This window comes from Microcebus murinus, chromosome 6 (genome assembly GCF_040939455.1).
Source record: "Microcebus murinus isolate Inina chromosome 6, M.murinus_Inina_mat1.0, whole genome shotgun sequence".
Classification (NCBI taxonomy): domain Eukaryota; kingdom Metazoa; phylum Chordata; class Mammalia; order Primates; family Cheirogaleidae; genus Microcebus; species Microcebus murinus.
The window spans coordinates 109,208,227-109,229,782 of record NC_134109.1 but is presented as its reverse complement, the minus strand read 5'-3'; the positions used below and the strand labels follow the sequence as shown (position 1 = coordinate 109,229,782).

Below are 21,556 nucleotides of genomic sequence, written 5' to 3'. Positions count from 1 at the left end.
TGACGTCAGCACGTTTGGGGATGGTGGGGCTGAGATAGCCCCATGAGAGAAGGAGGGGCAAGGGACAGTGGGCTGTTCTTGGGAGGGCTGGCCAACAAGGGCAAGTGGGGAGCATGAGGTTTGGGGGGTCAGAAAAGGGTCTGTGTGGAATGCGTGCCAGGGCCTGGACAGCCCGGAGGCTCTGCCTCCCCGCTCAGCAGATGCCGGCGGGCCCTGGGACCCAAAGACAACCCTTACCTGCTCCTTCCTGGGACCACTGAAGGGACATACGGGGCCCTGAGGACTGATTCTAGACCTGAATTTGAGGGACCCACACCCTAGGAGCCAAACAATAGGCAAGGTGGGCTAGGAGGGCCGCATCCCACACTCAGCAGAGAAGGTCCATGAAGGCGTGTTCGTGGTTCCTGACAGCCCCACATGGGACTTAAAAACTGGGGGACTAGCAGGGGAAGAGACTAGTGACCCTGGGGTCACAGCAAAAGGCAGGGTAGGGAAATAAATTAAAGGGGAAGGGAAATGGAGCCCTGTGTCAGCTTACAGATTGTCGATACACAGTGCCCCGGGGTGGGAGGTGGCCGGGGAGCCCTGGAGAAAGCTGGATGCCCACAGACCCCTGCCCAGTTCTCCAGGACAATCCCTGATTGGACAACGCTGCCCTGTCCTGCCCCTCCGGCCTCTCTCTAACCAGAGTACAACAGGACCTGAATGGTGCCTGGACAGACGGACACGTCCAAGTGTGCACTGTCTGGCCCAGCGGTGTTCACACAGGCTCCGTGAGATGAGGTAAATTCTGTGCAGCAACTTCCTTCACTCTCAGCAGGAGAGTGGGGAGCAGGAAGTGGGGTACAGCTGTCAGAGGGACCAGCTGGTGGAGGGCTCTGCGCCGGGGGTGCCCCGGGACGAGGTAGGGCTCGGCGAGCAGTGGGAGCTGCTGCTGTTGCTGGCGCTGCCCAGGCTCTGGGGAGCAGAGCCCGCGATGAGGTGGACCACAGGCTTCTGGGCAAACAGCACACCTGAGTGGGGGAGGAGAGGCAGGAGTGGGCAGAAGGGAGAGAAGGGACGGGTCAGCTCACTCCAACCGGTATTCACTGCTGACCTAGCTCTGCTGCACACACTGCACTGGGGCCAACAGAAGTCCCCAACGCTGTCCTGCCTTCAGGTGCTTATGAGCTGGGGAGGGGGAGGCAGGTCGACAGAGTGATTTTGCTGAAATGTTGTAACTGCTCTGAGACACGTGTTGTGGGATTACAAAGTGGGTTCTGGGGGACAGGGGAAGGCTGGTCAGGAAAGGCTCCGTGGGGAGAGCATGTCTGGGCTGTTAGGAGAAGGAGTGTGGCCAAATTAAGAAGGGTGCTGATGGTAAGGGCTGCGTCAGGGCCTCATGTGCCTCTGAGCAGGAGAAGGACCTCAGATCTGCATTTTATAACACCCTCTCCACGGCATGGGAGGAACACCGGTGACAGGGGAGAAGGAGGAGGAATTGCTCCAAGAGTGGCAGCAAGGACAGGCAGGAGAAGTTAGCTCAGGGAGGGGGAGGGGCTCTCAGGAACGCCCTTGCTCTGGGTTCCTGGCCTGAGCAACTGCACTTGGCCCACAGACAGCACAGGGTGCCAGGCCCTGCCTCCTCCAGGGACCTCCCATGTCAGGCAGAGACCTCTGGCTGTGGCCTCTAGTGAGCCAGCCTGGCATCGCTGCTTCCCTGCACCCACCCCTTCCCTGCCTGCCCCTGGCCAATGCCTGTGGCAGGCTGTCCAGCAGAGATGCAGGGCATGAGGGGTTCCCTGTAGGGTCTGCAGATGCTGTTCTGAGGCGACGTAGCCCTACAATAGAAGCAGGCCCTAAAAATATGCCCCGTATGGTGGAAGGTGGAGCCGCATGGCTCTCAACCCTCCCCACTGGAGAGGCTGGCCCGCATTCTCCACTCGACAGAGCAGGTGGGGGTGCCCTGGGCCAACTCTGGAGGCTCCACTCACCAAGCTGTGCTTACAAGAGTCAGCTGGGTTTGTTCCCGAGCTCCTCCCTAAACCAACGAAATAGGAGTGGGACAGGACTGACGCTTCTACGAATGCCTTGGAAAGACTTGGGAAAGGCGCTAAACCAACCAACCAACAAGAAACTGTCGCCAAATTAGGTCTACGGGAGAGGCAGCTGTGAAAGGCTGGAGGAAAGCATCATAGAAACGTGGGCCGACCCTGCTGCGCTCAGACCCCTCTGCCTGCGCGCCAGCCCTGGGTCCGCTGTGAAGGAGGGAATGCAGATATCGTGGCATGGGTGTGTATTACAAGAGGAAGAGAACAGCAAACCACAGCCAGAGGAGGAGGCCTGGGCACGGTGGACACTGACTGGCAGACCATCGCTAGTCTGTGGGGGTTAGGCGAAGGGTTCCTGTCAGGAGGAGGCCGGTCGTGCTGGTAACAATCCATGGCCTCTGCTAGTCCAGAAGGGCTGCTTTACCTTTGGAACCCCAAAACGAGGTAAACACCCTGGGAGGTGTTCAGACACACGGGCAACAGGCAGGGCCAGCCAGGTGGCTGCCCCTGTGGCTGGCTGCCACCGCGTGGGCCTCCCCCCGAACCCCAGGGCCTCACCCGCATAGGTGGTGCCATCGATGTCCACGGACATGTTAATGCTCCCGATGCTGCTCGTGGTCAGGTTCAGTGCTGCAGCTGAGGTCTCTGCTCTGTCCTCTGCTGGGGACAAGGAGAAAGCAGGCCTGGTCAAGCTTTCCAAAGCATTCCTGTTGCTCTCTGACGCTTCCCGGCCACTCCAGGCCAAGACCTCACACCGTTAGAAGCGTCTGTGGAACCTCCTGAGTACACGAAGCAGCAGAAGAGCCCAGGCTCGCCAACCTCCTGTTGCTGGCTCCCTCCACTGAACCAGCTCATTTCCCCACTCCTCTACTCTCAGAGAAAAGGGACCACAGCCAGCCAGGAGGTTGATGCCAGCTCCACAGCTGTGCACCAACACAGCACAGTTAGGCAAACCCTAACTGAGCACCCACTACACATCAGGCCCAGGAAATCAGATCAACAAGACCTGGCCCCACGCCTGAACACTCACCTGGACCCCTTGCCCTCGACTGTGAATTCCTTGAGGAGAGGGGCCTGCACCCCCAGCACCTAACTGCCATGCCCACACGGGCATCCGGCGTCTGTGGAAGGCTGCAGGTGCTGGCACACAGAGCCTCCGCCTGCACACCACACAGCGTGCCCGGAATTCACTCTTCCAGGCGAGCTGCCCTTTCCATCAGCCCCTTGCTCTGCAGGCGACCTCCCAGCTCCCTTCCGCTCCCCACCTAGCCGTAAGTGGGGCAGGGTGGGGCTGCCTGGGAACACCCGACTCCTTCCTGCACACATGCAGGTTTGCTCTGAGGCCGAGTCAAGGGCAGGAATGGCCAGGAATGGCACAGGGAGCGAGTGCGAGGGGACAGGCAAGAAGGGAACAAGGGAAATGGAAAGCGCGGCTTGGGGAAGAGAAAGTGGGGCACTAGAAAAATGCAGAGAAGGGAAACATGTCAGTTATGCTGCCAAACTCGAATTTGCTCCTTCCCTCTTATGTTCCTGAGGGTCACTGGCAGGCCCACCACCCAGTCCGAGGTGACTCTGCCCCCTGAATGCCAGGGTGTCTTCCTCCTGGACTTGCCGGTGGAGCCCTGCTCCTGCCTACATCCGGCGAGGTGCTGGGGTGAAGGCCGAGCCCTTCAATTTTACACAGATCAAAAGGCTGATGGGAGCCAGAAGCACAGCAGCTGTCTCTGAAGGGTGCTGGTTCCTCCTTCAGCAACTGCTTTTCCTTCTTGCTAGAGAACAGGGCACTGCCTGAGGCAATTTGTGGTCCCCTTAGCTTGTCCCCAACCCAAGCCAGCAAACAACCTCGGCTTGGTGATCTCAGTGGCCACAGAAAGCCCACAGGGCTCTCTTCTTCTGCTCTCTAGACCCTTCTGGGCTTCTGGGGGCCTGGAGGGACCCTTTCCAGGTTTGGAGCACTAGCTCACACTGCCCTCGGACCCCACTAGCTCCAGAGGCGTGCGTGAATGGGCCTTCAGTGGAGCCGGGGTTTGGCATTCACCAGGAAGGGAAGAACCCCCGCCTGGGCTCACCCCTGCCGTTGATCCTGATTTTCATGGGGAGCTGCCTCGCCATGCTGAAGAAGTTGCGCTGGAAGGCCTGCTGCACCAAGCGCTGCTCCTCCTCGGACAGTCGCGATGCCTTCTTCTCAGGAGGCTCCCCTGACTCCAGCCGCTCCCGCAGCTGCTCCAGCGCGGCCGTCCGAGCACTGGCCTGCTGGCCTGCCAGGGTCACAGGCACAGCCAGGCGATTTGGCACGGGCACTGTTGTCACAGGGACTCCATCACCTGCGATGGAACTAAAGCTGGACCAACTCACAGTCAATCCTCTCACCCAAAAACCCTAACCCTGGACACAGAGACACTGAGCTCCCTTCTCCCTTCCTCCCCTAAGGGCCCTACTGACCTTTCCTGAGAGTGGATGCTGGCGGTATCCGAGGGCTACTGGTATTGGTACCACTGCTGGAGCCAAGCCCGAGGATGGGGAAGCGGATTTTGGGTGGGGAGAGAAGGGCAGGGGCCCCAGCAGCAGCAGTAGCAGCAGCGGGTGAGTAGCCAAAGAGGGAGGAGCTATAGCTGGGCCGTCGGCCCTCCCGCCGGTTGCCATCAATGGCTGCCTGGAGCTCAGCTGGGGAGCTCAGGGCTTTCTTCTCACACTCATAGGCATATAGATACTTCATGTACCTGGAGGAAAGGATGGAAGCAAGAATAATCCAAAACATAGCACCAGACACCTCCCCCATTTAGGTGGATGAGTCTCTGGAAACTGTCTCTGTTGGGCAGGCCTCTAGGGCACCTCTGATGTACTTGGTAGAGAAGTCCGGGAACAATGGACACTCTGGCTCAGGCTCCTTTAGCTGCTACTAAATCCTAAACATTGCTCAAATTTAAAGCATTGCTCATTAAGGGAAATAAGTAACATCTTAGTTGACATTGCCACATTTGTTTTGGTGCCTTTTCAGCACTTGGGAGAAATTAAGCCCGTGTTTTGCAATGCCATTCTGGCTCCTTGATTCCCTAACCATTCCGAGTTAGGCTAGTCAGAAAGAAGCAATTCTTCCCATTGTGCGTGTACCTAGATGTGCTGTCCTTTGTGTCCTATGTCCTAAGAAGCAGTTCTTTACCCAAGAATCTTGCTATTCTGGTTATAACTCTGTCCCCAACTTCTGCTGGAACAATTCCAATAGATAAAACTCTTCTATTAATACTTTTCAACAAGGCCTCAATATGCTATGTGATATGTCAGCTGTTCATTCCATATTCTTCACAAAGAAACTTCCGGAATGTTCCAGAAGAAGATTCCCCTGTGACAACACTCATTCTCTAGTTAGTGCTACTTCAGTTTCACTGCTTCCATCACCCTTGTAATTAACACAAATAGTAACAAAAACAGGTTGCCAATCCAATGGGGCCTGCCTGTCTTCCTCTGGGTCCTCTGTTGCTGGCAAGCTGAATGTCAGGTGAGAAGGGCCACTTGGGTGGCAGTGCTGTTTGGAAGACAATGTACTGGGAAGAGCACTGATTTTAGAGACAGAAGCCCAGGTATGAATCTTGGCTCTATTATTTAACCTTGAAGATTTACTTTCTGTAATCTGGAAAATGCGGAAGCACCTACCTTACAGGGCTGGCTGTGAGGTTAAATGAGACAGAACACTAGTGCAGTAGCACATAGGAGGTGCTCGATATGTGGCAGCTCTCAGTATTACTGGGTCTAGTGACAGATTCATCTCAGAAAGCTCCCCATTGTTTCAGAAACTCGACGCCTCTTGCTAGCTGCACAATGGAATTTCCTTCCTTCCTGTCCTCTAGGCTAAAACATCCCCTCTCTCCAGCCTCACTTCCTCCCCGCAGGCCCTGGCCACTCACTGGGTCCTGAGAGTGAAGGCGGCGCTGGTGATGGACGTGGGCAGGTTCAGGCCTTTGGTGATCTCCCTCCAGATCTTCTTGTTGATGATTTCCACCAGGCCCCCCTTCTCGGTCACCAGCTTGTACAGCATGTATAGGTCCAGGATCTGCTTGGCCATGATGGGGATTCGATTGATGGGGGTCCCTGTGGTCGTCCGACAAGAGAAATAGAAGGTTGTGTTATCACCAAGCAGAGAAAGAAGACATCTGCGGACACTCATCTTTAGCTGAGTGGAAATAATGCTCATGAACCTATTGGAAGAGTAATTTGACTCCAGCGACCCAAACCTGAGTGCTGTCAGAACAGCTGTCAGTTCCCTTTGGGATGAGCGGAAGAACAGGTCCAACTCACAGGCTGTGTGTGGCCTTTGGCAAAACACTTAGCCTTTCTAGTCCTGTTTTCCCATCTATAAATAAGAGGACTACATGATTTCAAAGGTGAGTTTTGTTTGTTTTTTCTAGCAGGACAATTCTGGACTATTTCCCAATGATCTGGCAGCTTATACTCCTCTGGAGCCTTCAGACTCCATGCAGTGGTCACCTCCTCTAGGAAGCCTTCCCTGACTCCCTGGGAGGGGAGGCCTTGCCTCATCATGCACCTGGACAGCTCCCTGGGCTTCTCTCTGGCAGCTCCCCACATGGTCTGTAACAGTGTGCTCATTTACATACCACCTGCTTTCTCCTCTCCTGCTGCACGATGGAGAGATGGTTTCTTTCTCTCCTGTGGGCCCCACCATGGAAAAGGAGCTGCTGGACACACCAGTCTCCAAGGGAATGAAAAGCCACTCAACAATTCTCTCCCCACTAATCACTCCACCCCATCCCTGGCCTCTGAAAGAGGGAGGGTCAGAGCAGCTTCCGCCCACTGGCCCCGAGGGGAAGCGAGAGGAGCCAGGGACTTGATCAGGAAACCTGGCACTGAGCAAGAAAGGCTACTAATGAGCACTAGGGGAGGCAGGGCGGGTGGGGCAGGCTCCTTTCACAGCCGGCTGGGATGCTTGTCAGGAGGCATGATGGATGACTGTCATTTGGCAGCCTTGGGATTAATGATCTGGAGGTCAGAGGGGAGAATTCCACAGGGAAGGGTCACAGTCCAGGGCAGGGTGTGAGACTTGTTGCCTTCTGATGGCAACTCCTTTTACTGTGCACAGGCTGCTGCTGCTCTGTCTCCCCTCCTCTCACTGATCTGCCTGCTGGATGTTAGGCCGGTTGGAGCAGAGCAGAGACACGCTGCTTGTTTCTGCTCCTCCTGCTCCCTTCCTCTAAAGGAATGGCAGCCTCGCCAAATCTTTTTTTTTTTTTTTCCCATTCTGTCACCAACGCTGGAGTCTAGTATCGTCATCATGGCTCACTACAGCCTCAAACTCCTGGGCTCAAGGGATCCTCCCACCTCAGCTTCCCAAGTAGCTGGGACTACAGGCACATGCCACCACAGCCAGCTAATTTTTAAATTTTTTGTATAGTCAGGGGCTTGGCTATGTTGCCTAGGGTGGTCTTGAACTCCTGGCCTCAAGCAATCTTCCCCCGCCTCAATCTCCCAAAGTATTGGGATTACAGGCGTGAGCCACTCCAGCCTCAAACTCCTGGGCTCAAGGGATCCTCCTGCCTCAACCTCCTAACTATTAATAGCTGGGACTACAGCTGCACAACACCACACCTGGCTAATTTTAAAAACATTTTATAGAAATGGGGTTTTGTGCAGTGGTGCAGTGGTTCACACCTGTAATCCTAGCACTCTGGGAGACCAAGGTGGGTGGATAGTTTGAGCTCAGGAGTTCGAGACCAGCCTGAGTAAGAGTCAGACCCCATCTCTACTAAAAAAAAATAGAAAGAAATTGGCTGGACATCTAAAAATATATATAGAAAAAATTAGCCAGGCATGGTGGCACATGCCTGTAATCCCAGCTACTCAGGAAGCTGAGTTAGAAGGACTGCTTGAACCCAGGAGGAGTTTGAGGTTGCTGTGAGCTAGGCTGACGCCATGGCACTCTAGCCCAGGCAACGGAGTGAGACTCTGTCTCAAAAAAGAAGGAAGGAAAGGAAGGAAAGGAAGGGAGGGAAGGGAGGGAAGGGAGGGAAGGGGAGGAAGGGGAGGAAGGGGAGGAAGGGGAGGAAGGGGAGGAAGGGGAGGAAGGGGAGGAAGGGGAGGAAGGGGAGGAAGGAAGGAAGGAAGGAAGGAAGGAAGGAAGGAAGGAAGGAAGGAAGGAAGGAAGGAAGGAAGGAAGGAAGGAAGGAATAGGGTCTTGCTATGTTGCCTAGGCTGATCTCAAACTCCTAGCCTCAATTGATCTTCCTGCCTTGGCCTCCCGAAGTGCTGGGATTACAGGCATAACCAGGTCTCTTTTCTAGGTGTGGGGAAGGAGCTACTGATCTCAAAGACCTTTGTCTTGACTAGAGGGTCTCTGGAGGATCAAAGATAAAGGTGTCATGGAGTTAGAGCCACAAATTCATATATAAAAATATCAAAGGATCACTGGCATATTGCTAAGACACAGCCCATGTGTGGGCTAACTTTTCCATGTGTTAGACAGTGTACCCTCCTCCTACCATAAAGACAAAAAAGCCTTATGCAGCAGAACTGGGCCCCAGCAGGACAGGCTAACGTCCACCTCCTTTTGGAGGCCTGTCTGCCCAAGTGCATCACAACCTTGCTGAGTCTACACCTTCCATGGCATCACCTGGAGGTGATCCTGGGAGGATCACTCCGAAGGTCCCCTTGCAATGCCCGCTAAGCTCACATTTCCAGAAGCTTCCAGGGAGGCATCATCACATGTCTGACCTGTTCTCTTCCAAGTGAGAATGTTCACACTGGGCTCACCTTCAATCTACTAAACTAGCTCCCCTTTCCCATCATTTCCATTTTTTTTCTAGCAACACCATCATTCTCTGAGGTTACCCAGAAACTTCAGCACTGGTGCCTCTTCTCTCCTTATCACCCACTTTTACGTTGTTAGGAGGCTCCATAGATTCATCCTTTTGAGGTACCTTTCAAAGACATCTTCCTTTCCAGGCCGCAGCTGCTACCCTGGAGCAGGCCCTCGAGGGCTCACAATTAGATGCCTGCAGCAGCCTAGCAGCTTCTTATCCATACGTTCAACTTGCACAGCACAACCAATCTTACTAACATACTATTTTCACCATATTGCTTGTTTCCTTGTTTAAAAACCTACACAGACCCTTCCTATTGCATACCTATCCCATCCTACATGTCCATTCGTGACCTATGTCTCCAACACTCCCTTAAAAAGATCACATGTGAAGGATTTCCAGCATAACCAACAACTCACTCTCACTCCAAGTAATTGGGCCTTTTCACTGTCACCCTCCAACCAAGCTTATTTCTGCCTCTTCCTTACTTTCCCTCCACAAACCTCACATGACCTGCCTCCACTCAAATCCTCCAGTGTCCTTCCATGTCTACTCCCTGTAGAAAGAATTTTCTAATTATTCCAGTTCATGTGGCTTTCTTCCCTCTCAGAATTTCTATTATACCCTTACAAGTTCAGCAAATTATTATTCTGATTGTTTCACATATGTTCCCTTGGTATCCCAGGAGGACTGTTAGCTCTATGAGGGCAGAGATTGTCATTCCTTCACCATGCCTTGAATATTATAGTGTTAATAAATTAACCTACCATGCAGATTTTTAAAAAATTCTTCTCAGAGTCAAAGCAAATAGCTCTGTGGTAACTCAATTGGGAATCTTTTTTTTTTTTTTTTTAAGTTACATGGGTTTTTATTAGAGATGGGATCTTGCTGCCCAGGCTGGACTTGAACTCCTGGGCTCAAGTGATCCTCCAACCTCAGCCTCAGCAGGGACTACAGGTGTGCACCACTGCACCTAGCTCAACTGAGTATCTTGAAGTACATCTATTTCCTGCCTGTGGTGTGCCTGTGTAGACTAGCTGTAAGTGTCTAATGCTGACAGCCCCCAAACAGAAGTTACCTGCTCTTCCCAGGTCCTAGCATGGTCCATTAGGGTCATGACCCTTATTACACCGAAAGGGGAACTGAGGCCCAGAGTGGCTAAGCTCTTTGCTTCCTTTCAGGTCCCACAATAAGAAAACTAGCAACAGGAGAAGATGGATGTAGTTGGGGAAGAAGCTGGGGATTTTGAGATGGCAAAGAAACTGACTCCAGAGAGTAGGGTCAAAGGGAAGGGAAGACAGGTGCTAAAGAGCAGAAGGCGGGGCTGGGCATGGTGGCTCACGCCTGTAATCCTAGCACTCTGGGAGGCCGAGGCGGGCGGATTGCTCAAGGTCAGGAGTTCGAAACCAGCCTGAGCAAGAGCGAGACCCCCGTCTCTACTATAAATAGAAAGAAATTAATTGGCCAACTAATATATATAGAAAAATTAGCCGGGCATTGTGGCGCATGCCTGTAGTCCCAGCTACTCGGGAGGCTGAGGCAGGAGGATTGCTCGAGCCTAGGAGTTTGAGGTTGCTGTGAGCTAGGCTGACGCCACGGCACTCACTCTAGCCTGGGCAACAAGTGAGACTCTGTCTCAAAAAAAAAAAAAAAAAAAAAAGAGCAGAAAGCGGCTAGAAGTGTGACAGACACAGAACACACGTGGCAGAGCGCTGAACCAGCACAGCAAAGCCTGCCCAGCTGAAGAAGCGCTGTCCTCATAAGGTCGCCTCGGACAGCCAGCTACCACGTGGCTTTGGAACTCCATCTGTAAATAGCTTTCAGAGTTTGCACTATATTCTTTTTTTTTTTTTTTTTTTTTGAGACAGATTCTTGCTGTGTTGCCCAGGCTAGAGTGAGTGCCGTGGTGTCAGCCTAGCTCACAGCAACCTCAAACTCCTGGGCTCAAGTGACCCTCCTGACTCAGCCTCCCGAGTAGCTGGGACTACAGGCATGCGCCACCATGCCCGGCTAATTTTTTCTTTATATATTAGTTGGCCAACTAATTTCTGTTTATAGTAGAGACAGGGTTTTGCTCTTGCTCAAGCTGGTTTCGAACTCCTGATCTCAAGCAATCCACCCGCCTCAGCCTCCCAGAGTGCTAGGATTACAGGCGTGAGCCACCGCGCCCGGTCTGCACTATATATTCTTTTGAATCTCTTCAATGGTGACAAATCTTCACACATAGAGAATACATTTTACTTTTAGAAAAGGATAAATGGACCAGGCTGTTTACACTATTTTTTTTTTTTTTGAGACAGAGTCTCACTCTGCTGCCTGGGCTAGAGTGCTGTGGTGTCAGAATAGCTCACAGCAACCTCAAACTCCTAGGCTCAAGCAATCCTCCTGCCTCAGCCTCCCGAGTAGCTGGGACTACAGGCATGCACCACTATGCCTGGCTAATTTTTTCTATTTTTAGTTGTTTTGGCTAATTTCTTTCTATTTTTAGTAGAGATGGGGTCTGACTCTTGCTCAGGCTGGTCTCGAACTCCTGAGCTCAAACGATCCTCCCGCTTTGGCCTCCCAGAGTGTTAGGATTACTGGCATGAGCCACCGCGCCCAGGTACTTTACACTATTTTTGACTGAAGGTATGATCATTAAATCATGACAGATTTTCTAGTGTGGCTCAAACTGCCTCTGAAAGCAACTACCCAGAGAGGAATTGCAAATTCATTTTGAGTAGTTATTGGACTGTCTACCCATTTGGAATGGTTTTCTTTAAAGGACAACATTGTTACAGTTGTAAAAATTTCATTAAAAATTAGCTTCTTTATAGTCACATAGAATGTGACTTATCTGACTGAGAACTGCTTAGGGCATATGCTTATTAGGATAGCATACCTTTAGCTTGGTTTTAGGAACTTGTCTTAATTATGGAATAATGTTACCACATGACCTCGAAACAAACAGATGATTTGGGATCTTGTCTGTGAAGACCCCTCTGTGGCTTGAGACCAGGTCCATGAAGTTCACGTCCACAAGCAATGGCATTGCACTGGTGGTCCAGTGGAATTCTCGCCTGCCTCAAACAATGACTCCTTCCACAGCCTTTCAGGGAAGGGAGCAGGGGGTCTTTGGGCTGTATTATACCTTCCTCTAAGGAGGCTCTTCACCTGAGAGAGACAGGCCTCTGTTCACAAGAAATGTAAAAGCAACCTGCAGAGTGCCAGGAAGGAGGCAAACACCTACTGAAGAGAGTTCTCTGTGGGTCACTGGTGTTGGCCCTGCAGGAGGCTGAATCTCTGCTCCCATCATGCCTCTCAGAGGCGGGAGAGCACTCGATGGGGAAGCCTGTGGACTGTCAGTCACTGCTATCAAAGCAGGAGCTGGGATTGAGGGTAATTAATCATGCTCTCTCTGACAGGAACCCAAGGCCTTATCTGTACCCCAAGAAGTGCCGCTGGTCTCCAGTTCCCTCCTCAATAAAAGAGATTGACAGTTGTAACAAAGAGGGCCCTTATCAGATTTCAGCCAGGGAGCCCGAGGCAGCCCCAGGGATGGATGTAAAAGGCTTTTATGAGGGCCACAGGCCCAGTGAGGCTGGCAGGACTTCTGGGGCTTCAGCCCTTGTTGGTGGAAATTCTGCTGGGCCTGACACTAGCAGCCAAAGCTGCAACCAGGAGCTTTCAGGGCAGATGCAGCCAAACAAAAGCTGCTCCCTGGCATTTTGCTTTCTTTCCAACCACTCAGAAAACAGAGATGTAGCTGGGGGTAGGTATGAGGGCAGAAGGAGAAGAGAGAGCCTTCTGTGGCTCTGGAGACAAAGATGGGAGATAGCAAAGAGTGGACATGTTCTAGTGAAGACCAGAAGCAGTCAGAGGAAGGACTCCAGACAGACTCACAAGGCTGCCTTCCTGCCTACTGGCCAGGGATGAGGACCCAGGACCCAGGGCGTGGCCCTGACAGGGACCCTTGCTGGTTTTTCTGGGCTTTGAAAAAGATCATTAATCATTTCTATAGCCTCACTGTCAAGAAAGCGGACCAATGAGCCTAGAAGAGGTAAGATCCATGTTAAGCAGGGAACATGTACAGGCAGGCAGGCCTCCTGACCACTACTCTGCATATTAATTCTTGCTCCCTAGAAACAAGCAGAGAAATGACTGGTGATTATTTTCCCTGACTTGTTTATGTAGAAAATATCTCCCTCTGAAAAACTGACAGCAGTGTCTGGCAGTCTGCAGTGTAGTTTGTAGTTGGACTGTTCCACTAGACAGGACAGAGGCAAGGACGTGCCAATATCCTATACTGGACTGACCTTGAGCCCTCTAACTCCAAGTGCCCACTGAGTGGGTCTACCTTACATATAATGCATTAATCTTAAGTATATAGCTCACTGGATTTGTACTTCCATATCCACTCAAGTAACCAGCCCTCAGATCAACATACATAACATTTTCAGCACCCTGGAAAACTTTCTCATGCCCCTTTCCCAGTCAATATCCATGCCTCCATCCCTATCCATCCTGGAGGTAACCATTATCCTGACACACATTTTCTTGGATTTTATATATAAATGTAATCATATAGTATTAATATATATTCTTTTGTGTCGGGCCTCTACAACATTAGGCTGATGAGTTATTCCAGTTGTATATGGCCGTAGTTAATTATTTTTTACTGTTGTGCAGTATTCCACTATGTGACTATGCCAGGATGCTTGCATTTTTTTCAGTTTGGGGTATAAAAATGGTGCTGCTATGAGTATTCTTGCAGGTGTCTTTAAGTGAACATAAGTACTCATTTCTGGTGGGTATACATCCAGGAGTGGACTGCTGGGTAACAGGGACAAGCATATGTTTAGCTTTAGTGAATAATACCAAACGGATTTCCAAAATGGTTACACCCATTTACACTCCCAACCGCAAGGCATGGGAGCTCTGGTTGCTCTGGGAGGCTAATTTTAAATTAATTTAAATCTGGGAGGCTAATTTTAAATTCATTACCTTTTTTGTCTTTTTTTTTTTTTTTTTTTTTTTTTTGAGACAGAGTCTCACTTTGTTGTCCAGGCTAGAGTGAGTGCCGTGGCGTCAGCCTAGCTCACAGCAACCTCAAACTCCTGGGCTTGAGTGATCCTTCTGCCTCAGCCTCCCGAGTAGCTGGGACTACAGGCATGCGCCACCATCCCCGGCTAATTTTTTTTTTTATATATATATATCAGTTGGCCAATTAATTTCTTTCTATTTATACTAGAGACGGGGTCTCGCTCTTGCTCAGGCTGGTTTTGAACTCCTGACCTTGAGCAATCCGCCCACCTCGGCCTCCCAAGAGCTAGGATTACAGGCGTGTCATTACCTTTTTTGATACTCCAGCCTGCACTAATCTCTTTAGGTGAAGTTCAGCAATACGTGTGATACTGTATTCTGTTATGGCTAATAGTGAAATTAGTGCTATGCCTGTGCCACCTCTTTCCGTAACAGCTGCATTCAGAGAAGCTAGCCAAGGAGTCAGGGCAGGTGGACTGTGGGGTTCTCTGCTTAGCCTGCTGCTGGATCTCGGACATGGCCAGGCGGGGGCATACCTCAAGGGCTTTCAAGATCAGCAGAGCTTCCCCACAGTGTGAGTGGGCCAAACCCTCATTTTAACATTTCTCTATACCAGCCCTCGATGATTTACTAAAGATTGGCTTACCTAGGAGCAAAAGAGGCAAAACTATCAAATAATTCAATTTTACCATGTGCTAGAAGTATCAATAAAAGATTTTGAAGGGGAAGAGGCTGACTTTAATGACAAAAGTGGGCTATTCAAATTAATTGTGCCTTTCAAAAACCAAGTCCCTTCCTATTTTCATGGAAAACTGGGTTTTTATAGGATATCAAATGCCTGTTAAAAGTGGGGCATTACAGACATTTCAATTTGTACAAAAAAAAAAAAATAAAATAAAAGTGGGGCAAACAGGCCGGGCGCTGTGGCTCACACCTGTAATCCTAGCTCTTGGGAGGCCAAGGCGGGCGGATTGCTCAAGGTCAGGAGTTCAAAACCAGCCTGAGCAAGAGCGAGACCCCGTCTCTACTATAAATAGAAAGAAATTAATTGGCCAACTGATATATATATAAAAAATTAGCCGGGCATGGTGGCACATGCCTGTAGTCCCAGCTACCCGGGAGGCTGAGGCAGAAGGATTGCTTGAGCCCAGGAGTTTGAGGTTGCTGTGAGCTAGGCTGACGCCACGGCACTCACTCTAGCCTGGGCAACAAAGCAAGACTCTGTCTCAAAAAAAAAAAAAAAAAAAAAAAAAAAGTGGGGCAAACAAAAACAGTACATTTATGAATGGCAGCTGGATAACTAGGAGAAAAATATCTAGCCTCAGACAAAGAGCTAATCCTAAAACTTAAAGATTTGCATTTTAGACTTTCATTTGGGGATAAAGTTAGAAAATGAAGCCCCAAAGCCTATTTCATCTGACAAAGACAATATATTTTAGTCTATTCGGAAGGGTGTCCAGGGTACAGACCATTTATCGCAAGATACAAAGAATATACAAGAAACTGCCTCCACTAAAAGGCAAGGCAATATATGTCATGAACATTTCCTTGCCCGAGATGGATAGATAAGCACACAACAGAAGGAAAAACACTCAAATTGCACTTTGAGGCAGACCAAGCCCTTTTCCCACAGTCAATTCTTTGTATATACACATAAAAAACAGATCCAATAATCCATTCAGGAAAACCAAGGTCAGTTTGCAGCCTTGAACAGAAGTGGTGGGGGCGGGAGGGCAGCTCTACAAGTGAGGTCTTGACAAAACTTGTCTTCCACAAGCCCAAGCAGTCCTTAGCCTGGTGTGTCCAGATGGGGCTGGGGCAGGAAAGGAAAGCCTTGCTTGTGGGCATTCTCTTGTGCTCCCCACCCCTATCGCATTCTGCCTCACAGAGCAGGCCTCTGTGCCACTGTGAGTTGTCACATCTGCCCTTCCCTGGCATGAAGACCCTTCTTGCATGATGACCAGCTAGGTGCTGTCAGACCTTCTATTGAATAGCAGGCCGGCACTCTCTGTGGGGCCCCGGAAGCTGCAGGACAGACCAGGCTTGCCTGCTGCCCCAGGAAGGAGAGAAGGGTGCTAGTGCTAGGGAACAAGTTTCTCAGAGGCAGTACAGAAGGGTACACACTGGCCTGGGAGTTAGGAGACCAGTGCTGAGTCTGCTCTATGACTTTAGGTAAGTCACTTAACCTCGGGGCTGACTCTTTATGGCTACAAGTGATAACCTTTGCTCGCTCTACCCCACAGAGCTGGAGCTGTGGGGAGCAGCAGATCAGATAATGAGATGAAAGAGTTTTGTAAAGTGTATGGATAATAAAAATAATAGTAAAATCACCATCATCATCATCCTGACTTTTTGTAAGACCACAATCCTGCTTCACCTCCTAGGGAGTAAGGGAACAAACCTTTCTTTCACACTGAAGAAAAAATAGCATTGTTTTTACATAGCCTTTGCTTATTATACTCATAAATTAGTACTTTCCCTTGGGCACTGGAACACTAAATGGAAAATCTATGAGGGTATGATATCTCAGAAACCACCCACAGTGAGTTAAATTAGCTAGACAATTTTATTTAGAACTGTTTGGCTTTATTAAGCCATTTAAGTAAAAAAAGTGTGTATTTTTGCATATATACACATGCAAACACAGCAAAAGGTAAGCAAAAAGGGACATCAGAGTCTGAAATCTAACCCGTGTGTTCTAGAGAAATAGTCTGGGGAAAAATAGAATTAAGGGTAATGTGTTTAATTCAATTTGGCTTCAGTAAGCAAAAGAAGAAACACATTACTCAGTAAGGAAAGAAGTCTTTACCTCTTTGGTCTTGGAGATTCCTGGTGTTGTTTTCACACAATTATTTTGACAGAAAATTGCTAAAGGGGCTTTTCTTCTTTTGTTTTTTATTCATCAAGAGTAACTCAACAAGCCTGTAATCCAAGCTCTCTGGGAGGCCGAGGTGGGCGGATCATTTGAGCTCAGGAGTTCGAGACCAGCCTGAGCAAGAGTGAGACCCCATCTCTACTATAAGTAGAAAGAAATTAATTGGCCAACTAATACATATAGAAAAAATTAGCCAGGCATGGTGGTGCAGGCCTGTAGTCCCAGCTACTTGGGAGGCTGAGGCAGGAGGATTGCTTGAGCCAGGAGTTTGAGGTTGCTGTGAGCTAGGCTGATGCCACGGCACTCACTCTAGCCTGGGCAACAAAGTGAGACTCTGTCTCAAAAAAAAAAAAGAGTAACTCAACAGACATAATCATGAATATGTAAGAACAAACAGAAACGTTCAAGTTAATTCTAAATGAACTCCTTGATTTTGTAGATAAGGAAACTGTGACCACCAGCGAGAAAAGACTGGCTCAAGATCACGGGGCAGAGAAGAGTGCCAGCCGCAGCTTTGCACTCGTGGGTCTGGAGCTCTTTTCACCTCCGCAGGCCTTTAAACATGGCTGCAGCAGTGCTGTGTCCTGAGACTGGGGGAAGACAGTGAGCCTGAGGGGCACCGTCTCAGCCTACTCCACTCTGCTCAGGCTCCTCTACTGGCAGGCTGCTCTGCTAGTCGGCAAGGCGGCTACCATGGTGCAAGTCACCCTGATCTAGCCTAGAAACCAAGGTGCTGAGGGCTAAAAGGCCCATCTGTTGCAGTCAATTCACCTAAACATGTTAACAAGCGAGAGACATAGCACAAAGCAGCAGTTATAGCCGGTCCCCTTCTACTGGACAGCTATTTTACCACTTGCAGCTGCAGTCATTTGGGGGAGCCTGCTGTGTGTTGCCTCCCTTGGAGCTCCGTCTGCTTCCTCTGCGGGTGCTGCCTGCTGTGTCAGAGCAGCCCAGCCCCACTCCCAGCCCAGCTGGTTGTTACCAGGCCTTTCAAACTCAGGCTGTTTGCAGTGGCTCCTGTGAAATCCACTGCTTATCCTTCACATGAGCCCTGGAGGCTGAGCTGCTGACCTGCTGCTGAGGTCTATGAGGCTCTTCCTTGGTCCCAGTTAATAAGACCTGTTTTTTCGAGTGCCCCAGACACTACTTAGGGAGTGACAAATAAGTCACAAATGTCCAGAGGGCCTTGGTCTCACTATTGTGTGAAGAGCAAAGACAGTAAGCTTCACATGATTAAAAGTACAATCTGCTTCCAGCCCTCCTCAACCAACAGCTCTAATTTAGACTACCAGACAAGGGTTTTCCAGGAAGGAGATCACCGTGAATTTAAAGGGAACAACCTCCACACTACTTTCCTGCCTCCATTTCCCCTCTGGAGCCCAACAAGACCACAGCAAGTTTCCTGAAAGCCCCTGTTTACCTTCAATAACCTGGCTATTCTATGGACTGAAGTGCCAACTTCTTGGCCAAACACAGCTCTTCAGATTCTGGTGCCAGCTGACCAATCCAGGAGAGTCTCTGATTCCAGGCCACAGACAAGAGTTCCTCCAACTGTGCCATGGCCACAGGTGCCCCAGCGCTTCTGCCTCCCTCTATGGGGTTGCCTCCGATACACTGGAGCCATGGGTCCTCCCAGAGTCCTTCTCTGCAATCCAGCCCCGGATGGGGTTCCAATACCCACTCTTTTGACACTCACAGGAGGGAAGCTCATAATACCACTTGACACAGCCCCACTCCCAGGTACCTGACTGGAGGTAAGATAACGTCCATAAAGAGTTTTCTTCTGCAGAGGAAACTTTAGATCTTTACTTTCTTTCCCACCCTTCTATGGCAGGGAGTCTCAACAGTGCACAAATTTGTTCCCTAGGAGATATTTACAATGTCTAGAGATATTTTTGGTTGTCATGACTGGGGCTTGCTATTGGCATCTAGTGGGTAAGGCCACAGATACTACTAAACATTCTACACAGGACAGTCCTCACAACAAAGGACTATGTTATCCCAAAAGTCAACAGTTCTAAGGCTGAGAAACCTCATATTAGAGTAACTAACAAGTAGCAGACTGAACAGTCTCCTTTCTATTGGTAATGTCAGCAAATAGTGAAATACCTGACATAAGTGCTGAAGACAGGACAAAGACTTACTCAGGACCCAAATAATGGTAAGCTGACATTATCAAAGCCGAAATTATCACTTATTCCTGCTCTGGGTTTACTCAGAAATATATACTAGATAGCACTCTGCTCCTGTGCAGTCCCCGCTGCTGCAGAATAGCGGGATATGCAGCAGAGCCTGTTCTCTGCTTCCAACCCTCAATTCCAGGGCAGCTGAGCTACCCTGCATGTGGCAAGCTGAGCCAAGAGAACCAACAAGACTACTCGCACAGCAATGCGCCCTGAGCACCTTGCATGTGGCCTGTGCCAGCATGGGGGACGCGGAGGAATGAAAAGTGGCTGTTCTCGAGAAGCTCCTCGTCTAGTGAGGACATGCAGTAGTAGACAATTGCTGACCCCCACTCTCAGCTGATCTGACTTCCATTTTCCTTTAAAAATCCTTCTGGGTTGTTTTAAAATATTACACTGAAAGGAAAAAACAAAAACAAAAAAAAATAGTCCTTCTGGGAGGGGAGAAAAACAATAAAGTAGAAAATAAAGCAGTGGAGCTACATTACGGATTAAAATCTATATTGCTATGGCAGCCCTTTTGAGACAGGATCAGCTCCTGGGTTTGTACCAGCTGGGCTTGCAGAGCTCGTAAATAATTAAAAGGTAATTGGAAGGGGAGACCGAAGTATTAAATGGATTTCTCTCTCAGAGAGCAACCAGGGAGTTTCACTGCTGCCACTCACACTATCTTTCAGGATTATATTCTTGTTTTTACTGACACATGCAGCTCCAGATAACAGTTGGAGGAGTAAACTAATTAAGGCTGCTTAGACTGCTTTGATAGGCTTGGAGATTGGGGGGACCAAGACCCAAAACTTTCAATTACCTTTTTATGCAAACCAGCAGTAATAGGTATGCCACCAAAAAGGCAATAAGGTTTTGGAAGGTAAAGGAAGCGGAAGGAGATAGAGGGAGGGAGAGAAGGAGGGGAGGATGGGGGGGGGATGGGTGAGAGAGGGAGAGAAGCTAGCCCAGAATATGTAACTGCTGGGGGCTGCCATTACACCTCCATGGAGGGTGAAGAGGAGGGTTTCATGGCCAGGTTTCAATAAAGTTGTTGACACAGACACCAAGGGTACATAATCAGATATAAGCAGGATCCTGGGGAAGAGTTTGGTGGGAACATCTCTCTCCTATGGCTTTGTCCTGAGGGTCATGTAGGGGGAGCCACACAGGTTACCTTCTCCTAGAGAGACTGGGATTCTGGCCATGCTTCCCGAGAGCTGCCCCAACTGGGGAACCCATTGTTATGATGGGATATAAAGCCAGGAAGCTGAGTCACTGGGCTCAAGACTCAGTCACACCATGGTCCCCAGTGGAGATGGCTACTGGGGGTGGCGGGGGTGGAGAGGAGGACAGAGAATTGGGAGGGTGCATTATAAAGCAGATGCCATTGTACCCTAAAATTAAACTGCAGGAATGTTCCAACCAAGCCAGTGAATGCAAAAAGCAAAAGCCAACAGATAAAAAAAAGAGTTGGCCTTTGCTTCCACGGATCATTTCAGACCCTCCCCAAAACTGAGTGGCCTCTATTCTTTCACTTACCTTTCTCAGTCTTTATAAGACTAGATATAGCAACAAGAAGCCCCACAAGCTAGTATAAGTGAAGCCTAGGCAGCTATAAGGCTAAAATAAAAGTACATTTGAATTTGAAATGACTCCAGAGACCAGTTAATTAGAAGAAGAGACAGAGATAAGGCAGGGCCAAAAGCAGATGACTGTTCCATCCATTTTTTGCCAAGGCCCTCTCTGCCCTCTTCTATCTGGCTGTAAATTATTTGACTAAATCTAGAACCAATCAACAGTAAATGTCTCTTGTCTAAGGACGGCTAGCAGTGACTAGCACACAGTAGGCACTCAATAAATATTCACTGAACTGAAATGATGAGTAGACAGCACACTCACCCCTCTTTTGCATAAAGACGAAGAGGTCATCCAGGAACTCTTTCCTTTCAGGATCACCGTCCAGTTCATACAGCTGCAATCCCGATCCCCCAAGGAAAAACACAATGAAAAATTCCATCTTGCTGCAGGAAGTCTTATATCAGATCTACTACAACCATCTAAATATCTACAAATGTGACTCAATGGCCACTCCTGTTCTTATTCTTTATGAATCAGACACAACTACTCACTGCAGAACTACCCCTATCTTTATAACAAAGGAAATACTACAGACCTTGGCAAAATCTCGAGAGATCTCTCTTCCCCGGCCTCCATCTGCATCATCACTCCAGGCCAGACCACCATTCTAGAAGGGAACAAAACACAAAGTTGACAGGTGAACAGGAGGAGAACGAGTAGTAGAAGGCAGCGCAATTATCTAGGGGGAAGATGAAGACTCTTAGCAATGGTGCTATCCTGGCTCACACTATAAAAGGCTGCTCAGGTGACCACCTCTGCCACCCTTACAGGGACACCTTTTTTTTCACTTTTGAGTATGGTTCTAGAATAAGAGGGAGTCAGATGGAAGATTTCACCTTGCTGGACAAAGACGGGTGTCATTTTTACTTAATGATCCTGGAAGAGGAGGACACAAAGGCCCAGGTTGCTGAGAACCTGCTCATTCCCAGCTGATCTTCCAGAAGCCATCATTGAGATGTACCACTTTTCTGCAAGTGGTAAAGATACCTCACCTGGTTTCCGACATGAAAC

General features: G+C 49.5%; 1 protein-coding gene across 2 annotated transcripts in view; it reads right to left on the bottom strand.

Annotated features, from left to right (window-relative positions):
* Window positions 1–208: 208 nt before the first annotated feature.
* ARID3B (AT-rich interaction domain 3B) overlaps window positions 209–21,556 on the bottom strand; it is a 47,921-nt gene continuing 26,573 nt past the window's right edge. The window contains exons 3-9 of one of the 2 annotated variants that reach the window (XM_012735487.3): window positions 21,081–21,152; window positions 20,807–20,879; window positions 5,933–6,116; window positions 4,473–4,750; window positions 4,100–4,354; window positions 2,589–2,687; window positions 209–1,013 (exon numbers count right to left, since the gene is read on the bottom strand). In XM_012735487.3, the coding sequence (XP_012590941.2) occupies window positions 853–1,013; window positions 2,589–2,687; window positions 4,100–4,354; window positions 4,473–4,750; window positions 5,933–6,116; window positions 20,807–20,879; window positions 21,081–21,152 (1,122 nt within the window). In that variant the 3' untranslated portion in view covers window positions 209–852. The other variant, XM_012735485.3, reaches the window with a different exon arrangement.